A 10,000-nucleotide genomic window follows, 5' to 3' on the forward strand; every position below is an offset into this window, starting at 1 on the left:
CGCATTAATACACCGTTTTCTAAGGCTACGTGATATATGTAACTGTTTACAATCATAATATCGTGAAATCACAAAGGCTGTGATTCAGAAAATAAATATATGCGCTGTTTTTTTCACCCACAGAGAAGCACGACGCTTTAATTATTGACATGCGTGCGGATTGTGTTAAAAGTACCTCAGCTCCGTTCACAGTAAACGCTGCTCCACACATATCAGTCTCTGCATGTGCTGTTTGTTTAGGTTTCCAATAATGTGCATTTGGGAACACAAAACGCGTGTTTCATAGTTGCACTGTCATCATTTGCATGGAGCGACGAGCGTCTCGGGTTTCTCAAACTCCATCTCTCCGTGCTGTGAGTTTGTGTAGCTTATAACGTTATCTGCACGCAGTGTGCGCTGTTTCACAAGATTCGTAACGCAGCTCATTTATAAATCTACGCCAACACAGGAGAATACATAAGTATGTTTCTGAATATATTCAGAAATATTGTTGTTCATCGCAATTTCAAAATAAAAGTTTAACCCTTGCACTGAGCTTGCATGTTTTGGCGTGCACCTGCATCTGTAAAGAAATGACAGCGGCTGTTGCATTTCTATCGTACAGAAGTGACCAAATATGAAAGATTAAGTTGACATTTGAATTAAATGTTATGTTTATTAGTTATATATTTTACCTGGTGTATTTTAACAGCGTTGTTCAATAAAATCCATATGATTACTTTGATACTTTATTTGAACCAATAATTATTGCTTGTTATTATATATTTGGGTAACACTTTACAATAAGGTTCATTAGTTAACATTATGTATTAACCAACATGAACTAACAATGAACAATAGCTACATTTGTAACTAACATTTGTTCATACAAATACAGCTGTTCATTGTTTGTTCATGTTTGTTCACTTACATTAATGTTAACAAATACAACCTTTAATTTTAATAATGTAGTAAATGTTGAAATTAACATGAACTAAGATTAATAAATGCTGTAGAAGTATTGTTCATTCTTATGTTAATTAAGGTAGCTAACTAATGAACCATAATGTAAAGTGTTACTTATTTGTATTTAAGTAATTTTAAAGGCTGTTGTTCACTTGGATCTATTTTTATTACCACCATTTGTTTTATCCGATTACTCGATTAATCGACGGAAAAAATCAATAGAATACTCGATTACTAAAATAATCGATAGCTACAGCCCTACTCACTCACTCATACTCACTCACTCATACTCACTCACACTCACTCACTCACTCACTCACTCACTCACTCACTCATACTCATACTCACTCATACTCACTCACTCATACTCGCTCACTCATACTCGCTCACTCATACACGCTCACTCATACTCACTAACTCACTCATACTCACCTGACACTCTCATACTCACCTGACACTCTCATACTCACTCTAACTCACTCATACACGCTCACTCTCATACTCACTAACTAACTCATACTCGCTCTCATACTCACTAACTCACTCATACACGCTCACTCATACTCGCTCACTCATACTCACCTGACACTCTCATACTCACTCTAACTCACTCATACACGCTCACTCATACTCACCTGACACTCTCATACTCACTCTAACTCACTCATACACGCTCACTCTCATACTCACTAACTCACTCATACACGCTCACTCATACTCACTCAAACTAACTCACTCATACACGCTCACTCATACTAACTCACTCACACGCTCGCTCACTCATACTCACTCAAACTAACTCACTCACTCTCATACTCACCCATACTCACTCATACACGCTCACTCATACTCACTAACTCACTCATACTCGCTCACTCATACTCACTAACTCACTCATACACGCTCACTCATACTCGCTCACTCTCATACTCACTAACTCACTCATACACGCTCACTCATACTCACTCAAACTAACTCACTCATACTTGCTCACTCTCATACTCACTCATACACGCTCACTCATACTCACTCAAACTAACTCACTCATACACGCTCACTCATACACGCTCAAACTAACTCACTCATACTCGCTCACTCATGCTCACTCATACTCGCTCACTCCTACTCGCTCACTCCTACTCGCTCACTCCTACTCGCTCACTCCTACTCGCTCACTCCTACTCGCTCACTCCTACTCGCTCACTCCTACTCGCTCACTCCTACTCGCTCACTCCTACTCGCTCACTCCTACTCGCTCACTCATACACGCTCACTCATACTCACTAACTCACTCATACTCACCTGACACTCTCATACTCACTCTAACTCACTCATACACGCTCACTCTCATACTCACTAACTCACTCATACTCGCTCTCATACTCACTAACTCACTCATACACGCTCACTCATACTCACCTGACACTCTCATACTCACTCTAACTCACTCATACACGCTCACTCATACTCACCTGACACTCTCATACTCACTCTAACTCACTCATACACGCTCACTCTCATACTCACTAACTCACTCATACACGCTCACTCATACTCGCTCACTCATACACGCTCACTCTCATACTCACTAACTCACTCATACACGCTCACTCATACTCGCTCACTCATACTCGCTCACTCATACTCACCTGACACTCTCATACTCACTCTAACTCACTCATACACGCTCACTCATACTCACCTGACACTCTCATACTCACTCTAACTCACTCATACACGCTCACTCTCATACTCACTAACTCACTCATACACGCTCACTCATACTCACTCAAACTAACTCACTCATACACGCTCACTCATACTAACTCACTCACACGCTCGCTCACTCATACTCACTCAAACTAACTCACTCACTCTCATACTCACTCATACTCACTCATACACGCTCACTCATACTCACTAACTCACTCATACTCGCTCACTCATACTCACTAACTCACTCATACACGCTCACTCATACTCGCTCACTCTCATACTCACTAACTCACTCATACACGCTCACTCATACTCACTCAAACTAACTCACTCATACTTGCTCACTCTCATACTCACTAACTCACTCATACTCACTCAAACTAACTCACTCATACACGCTCACTCATACACGCTCAAACTAACTCACTCATACTCGCTCACTCATGCTCGCTCATACTCGCTCACTCCTACTCGCTCACTCCTACTCGCTCACTCATACTCACTAACTCACTCATACTCACCTGACACTCTCATACTCACTCTAACTCACTCATACACGCTCACTCTCATACTCACTAACTCACTCATACTCGCTCTCATACTCACTAACTCACTCATACACGCTCACTCATACTCGCTCACTCATACTCACCTGACACTCTCATACTCACTCTAACTCACTCATACACGCTCACTCATACTCACCTGACACTCTCATACTCACTCTAACTCACTCATACACGCTCACTCTCATACTCACTAACTCACTCATACACGCTCACTCATACTCACTCAAACTAACTCACTCATACACGCTCACTCATACACGCTCACTCATACTAACTCACTCATACTAACTCACTCATACACGCTCACTCATACTAACTCACACGCTCGCTCACTCATACTCACTCAAACTAACTCACTCACTCTCATACTCACTCATACTCACTAACTCACTCATACTCGCTCACTCATACTCGCTCACTCATACTCGCTCACTCATACTCGCTCACTCATACTCGCTCATACTCGCTCACTCATACTCGCTCACTCATACTCGCTCACTCATACTCGCTCACTCATACTCGCTCACTCATACTCGCTCACTCATACTCGCTCACTCATACTCGCTCACTCATACTCACTCACTCATACTCACTCACTCACTCATACTCACTCACTCATACTCACTCATACACGCTCTCTCATACACGCTCACTCATACTCACTAACTCACTCATACTCACCTGACACTCTCATACTCACTCTAACTCACTCATACACGCTCACTCTCATACTCACTAACTCACTCATACTCGCTCTCATACTCACTAACTCACTCATACACGCTCACTCATACTCACCTGACACTCTCATACTCACTCTAACTCACTCATACACGCTCACTCATACTCACCTGACACTCTCATACTCACTCTAACTCACTCATACACGCTCACTCTCATACTCACTAACTCACTCATACACGCTCACTCATACTCACTCAAACTAACTCACTCATACACGCTCACTCATACTAACTCACACGCTCGCTCACTCATACTCACTCAAACTAACTCACTCACTCTCATACTCACTCATACTCACTCACTCATACTCACTAACTCACTCATACACGCTCACTCATACTCAAACTAACTCACTCATACTCGCTCACTCTCATACTCACTCACTCATACTCACTAACTCACTCATACTCACTAACTCACTCATACACGCTCACTCATACTCACTAACTCACTCATACACGCTCACTCATACTCACTCAAACTAACTCACTCATACTCGCTCACTCTCATACTCACTAACTCACTCATACTCGCTCACTCATACTCACTCAAACTAACTCACTCATACTCGCTCACTCTCATACTCACTAACTCACTCATACTCGCTCACTCATACTCACTCACTCTCATACTCACTAACTCACTCATACTCACTAACTCACTCATACACACTCACTCATACACGCTCACTCATACTCACTCAAACTAACTCACTCATACTCGCTCACTCATACTCACTAACTCACTCATACTCACTAACTCACTCATACTCACTAACTCACTCATACTCGCTCACTCATACTCACTAACTCACTCATACTCACTAACTCACTCATACTCGCTCACTCATACTCACTAACTCACTCATACTCTCATACTCACTAACTCACTCATACTCACTAACTCACTCATACTCACTAACTCACTCATACTCACTAACTTACTCACTAACTCACTCATACTCACTAACTCACTCATACTCACTAACTCACTCATACTCACTCATACTCACTAACTCACTCATACTCACTAACTCACTCATACTCACTAACTCACTCATACTCACTAACTCACTCATACTCACTAACTCACTCATACTCACTAACTCACTCATACTCGCTCACTCATACTCGCTCACTCATACTCGCTCACTCATACTCGCTCACTCATACTCGCTCACTCATACTCGCTCACTCATACTCGCTCACTCATACTCGCTCGCTCACTCATACTCGCTCACTCACTCATACTCGCTCGCTCACTCATACTCGCTCACTCTCATACTCGCTCAATCTCATACTCGCTCACTCATACTTTAACTCACACTCATTCATACTCGCTCTCTCACTCACTCATACTCACTCACTCATACTTTAACTCACACACTCATTCATACTCGCTCTCTCACACTCACTCTCATATTTCATGTTACAAGAACAGCCTTTTTCCACCTTAGAAACATTGCTAAGCTACGTAATATGCTATCTGTTTCTGATGCAGAAAAGTTAGTTCATGCATTCATGACCTCGAGACTAGATTACTGTAATGCGTTATTAGCCGGTTGTCCTGCATCCTCAATAAACAAGCTACAGTTAGTCCAAAATGCCGCCACTAGAGTTCTAACTAGATCAAGAAAATATGATCATATAACACCGATTTTATCATCCCTACATTGGTTACCTATAAAGTCCCGTATTAATTACAAGGTATTGCTACTGCCTTATAAAGCCCTAAAAGGCTTAGCTCCAGTCTATTTAACGGATCTTCTATCGCCCTATAATCCATCGCGCTCTTTAAGATCACTAAATTCGAGGCTTTTGGTCATACCTAGGATATCCAGATCCACCAAAGGAGGGAGAGCATTTTCACATTTAGCTCCAAAACTCTGGAATAGTCTTCCGGATACTGTTCGTTGCTCAGACTCGCTCTCCCAGTTTAAAACTAGATTAAAGACGCATCTCTTCAGCCAGGCATTCATATAATACTTTTAATCCTACAGTTAAATCCGACCTCTAGTTCATAAACGCCAGAGGAGAACTGGCCCCCGACTGAGCCTGGGTTCTCCCAAGGTTTTTTTTTCTCCATTAGGTCACCTGATGGAGTTTTTCGGTTCCTTGCCACTTTTGCCTTTGGCTTGCTTAGTTGGGGATATTTGGGGATATTTAATTTAATTAATCAATCAACGATACTATTGATCAGCATTACCAAACGTAGACGTTCCACTAGAAACAAACATTGATGTATTGTTATTACTGTGAAGCTGCTTTGATACAACCTATGTTGTGAAAAGCGCTATATAAATAAACTTGACTTGACTTGACTTGACTCTCATACTCACTCACTCACTCACTCTCAAATAACATCGCATCAATTCCTGATGGATAAAATCATTTGTTTCTCATTGAAAACATCTCGCACTACAGAAGATAAAACACTCCAGAATGACACACTTCACACTCATGCTAAGAAAACACACATGGTACAGTAGATAGTTTACTGAAAACAGTTTAATTGTATTAACGAACAGTCAGAGAACAGTTACTGCATGTACAGACACTGTGAATTCAACATCAGAACTGCTGGAAAACACACGTCAGAGATGCGTGAGAGTTTCACATTAGTTACCAAAGCATGTTCACGTTTATGTACATAGTGCAAAAGACACGCCGATGAGAATCACTCCAAACACACAAACAGAGAGAGAGAGAGAGAGAGAGAGAGAGGGAGAGAGGGAGGATCCGGGCGCTGCTACGGGAAGCTTATTGCACTGAGATCGTGATGATCCACAACATTTACACGGTTACACGATCTCGCCGGATCGGACTCTCCGTTCGCCCTCATGTTAGTCACCAATACACCAGACATTTACCAAGAGAGCGTTAATGTACATCATTATAACCTCAGAAATCCTTCATGTGGAGCCGAACGTGACTAAAGATGGAGGAGAAAGAGCGGAGTAAACGTGGTTAGAGACACAAACACACACGGAGAAGAGCTTCTGTCCATCTGAAGCACCAGAATACGGTAATTTACCGACACGATCCCATCAGTGCAGGAGACACCCGACGACACGTGAAATAAAACACACCCGTCATCTGTTTTCATTCAAGTGTGATAAATAGAACCGTAGACGACAGAATATTAGAAACATTTAAATGTTATGTACACCAGGATTCGTTCAGTTGCTCACGTCATTAGTTATGCATTGAGTTTCTCTTCTGTAGAGTTCGTTAATGCTTCGCTTTCCACCTGGTTAGACTAAACGCACGCTTAGATCAGACGTCTGTGTGTGTGTGAGTGTGTGTGTGTGTGTGTGTGTGTGTGTGTTGGAATGAATGAACGTTTGCATCTTTCATTAACTTTAAGAAAGAATTCACCCAAACCTTGAATCATTTACTCGCCCTCATGTCCTTTATTTCTTCAGTGGAAGCATCATGACAGCGGTTCATATGAATCAGTGATTCATACTCTCAAATCTCATATTTAATGGAATCGTTCAGCCAAAAATGGTCATTCTGTCATCATTTACTCGCCTTCATGTGGTTCAAAGCTGTATGACTTTCTTTCTTCAGTGGAACATAAAAGAAGATCTGAGAAATTATTCAAATACCGTCTGATAAGTTGTTCAGCCTTTGTGCTGCGACACGAGGATGAACAAATGATGACAGAATGAACTGTTCCTTTAAGAGATCAGGTTTTGAGATCGAGTCACATGGACGGCTGTTATGATGCTCTACGGTTATTTTTGGAGCTCAACAGCATCAGTCACTGTTCACAATGATGAAGAGCATCATCGGTCGTTCATCTGAAGTGTTTGAGGGCGAGCAGGCGATGATGAATCGTTCACAGAGAGTGTGTGAGCAGAGAACCTGAGTCAGTGTGTGTGTGAGTGTGTGTGTGTTTGTGAACGTTTGTATCCTTCATTAACTTTCAGAAAGAATTCCCCCAAACCTTGCGTCGCAGAAGAAACGACACGATGACGAATAAACGAAGACAGAATGAACTGTTCCTTTAAGACTCACAGAGATTCACAGAGCTGATTCATATGAGTCATATGATGATGCTTTACGATCACCATTGTGGAGCATCAGTCAATGTTCACAATGATGAAGAGCATCATCCGTCGTTCCTCTAAAGGGTTTGAAGGGTGGACCTGACGATAATGAATCGTTCACAGAGAGTGTGTGAGTCAGTGTGTGTGTGAAACACCCGTCACCGTGTCCGCCGCGTCCTTCTCGTCACCCGCCGGTTCTGCGATGACATCAGAGTCGTCGAGCTCTTCCTCGTCGCTCACCCGGCCCTCCTCGTCCTCCTCGTCCTCGGAGCTGCTCGCTCTCCTCAGCTGCAGGTTCTCCAGGGTCTTGGAGACCCAGGACTCGATGCGGCTGCTGAGCGGCACGATGGGCTCGGGTGTGTACTCCTCTTCCTCCTCCTCATCCTCCTCCTCCAGCATGCCCGGCACCAGTGTGCTGGTGGTGCTGGTGATGGAGGAGTTGAGCCGGTCTCGGCCGCTGCCGTCGAGGGATCCGGTCTCGGTGCTCAGAGACGCCCACTCCAGCCGGTCATCGGTGCGGGACTCGTCCTTCTCCGGCGCTCGGGCCGCGGCGGGACTCGGGATCAGGCTCTGATTGGCCGTCGGCTGAGGGAGCGGGGACACGACCTCACGCTGATCTTTGTTGTTCGCTCTGCTGATTGGCTCAGAGTCCGGCGGCTCCGGCGCGTCTGCGTTCTCCACCATCGTCCTCCAGTTAGTCTCTGCACACAGAACATTTAGACATGTTAAATATTGCAAAGTCTCGATGATGTCTCAGGCTCTACTAGAACAGGTTTTCCTGCTTGAATGTTGATTATTCTCCTCATATTCTCCATTGTTGCGGCTCCTCTCTTCCCAGTCTGTCAGTAACGCTCTGTTTACTTCCTGTCTCTATGAAGCCCCTCCTTCTGAAAAGCACACTGTGCTCTGATTGGTCGGCTGGATCAGTGTGTCAAGATTCAAGTTTTATTAATTTATAAAGAGCCACAAGACTGACCAAAGTGCTGTACAAGACATCTAAATACAAATCCTAAATATACACACTTTTGATAATACACACAAATATGATATAATATACACATTTAAGAAAAATGTGTAAAAAACAACAACAAAAACGTTTCGTCACTACGTTGTTCTTCGCGCAAAGAAGTGAGCTAAAGTCAGCGAATAAAACACTGACACAATGATGAACAAGTAACAATAATATTCGCAATAACATATTGCTTTACTGAATAATCAAGTAAACCTAATTTCTTTATTTATTTTTGTAAAGAAACCTCATTGTTTAACTGGCGACTCTCAGACGACGACATCACTTCCTGTCAGCCACTGTAACTTCTGATGGGTGTAATTCACAACCTCACCACTAGATGCCACTAAAAATCACACACTTTTAAAAAAAAGGCTAACGATGCTTTCGGGAAACGCACCTCTGTTTACTTCCTGTCTCTATGAAGCCCCTCCTTCTGAAAAGCACACTGTGAATATCGAGCGTTCGCGGCAACCGCGTCGGCCAATTCGCATCTATTCACATCTTTGCGTTGACTTTGTATGTAATCTACTCGCGCAAATAATTTAATTTGCGTATGGTGTGAACACACAGCATTAGGCTAACGATGCTTTAGGAAACACACCCCTGGTGCGGCGCTGTCTTACCGTACTCCTTCTCGTTGACCTCAGAGATGGGCTCAGAGATGACGCTGCAGAACGAGATCGCGCTGGCGGCCGACGGGTTCCTGGAGTGACCCATGTGGTGCGGGACCTTCTTCACGTTCTTCAGCGCCTCCTCGGCCTGCTCCTGCTCCAGCGCGCTCACCATCTCCTTATACGCCCTGCGCGCCTCCTCCGTCAGGGACACCAGCGTGTTGAAAAGAGCCTGAGCGCGCGCACACACACACACACACACACACACACACACATGAATGCATTGCATTTGGCATCTATTGCATTTAAGGAGTTTCTCCATTTTTTTATCAGATCACACATGACGTAG

At 43.4% G+C, this 10,000-nt stretch overlaps 1 protein-coding gene across 2 annotated transcripts in view; it reads right to left on the bottom strand.

Annotated features, from left to right (window-relative positions):
- Positions 1 to 6,463: 6,463 nt before the first annotated feature.
- The window catches only part of secisbp2l (SECIS binding protein 2-like), a 34,283-nt gene continuing 30,746 nt past the window's right edge, over positions 6,464 to 10,000 (bottom strand). For both annotated transcript variants that reach the window (XM_081372976.1, XM_081372975.1), the window contains 2 exons: positions 9,664 to 9,883; positions 6,464 to 8,729 (listed from right to left, as the gene is read on the bottom strand). In XM_081372976.1, the coding sequence (XP_081229102.1) occupies positions 8,164 to 8,729; positions 9,664 to 9,883 (786 nt within the window). In that variant the 3' untranslated portion in view covers positions 6,464 to 8,163. The remainder of the gene's footprint in view (positions 8,730 to 9,663; positions 9,884 to 10,000) is intronic.

The sequence above is a fragment of the Scardinius erythrophthalmus genome, assembly GCF_964197995.2.
Source record: "Scardinius erythrophthalmus genome assembly, chromosome: 8".
In the NCBI taxonomy this organism is placed as follows: Eukaryota; Metazoa; Chordata; class Actinopteri; order Cypriniformes; family Leuciscidae; genus Scardinius; species Scardinius erythrophthalmus.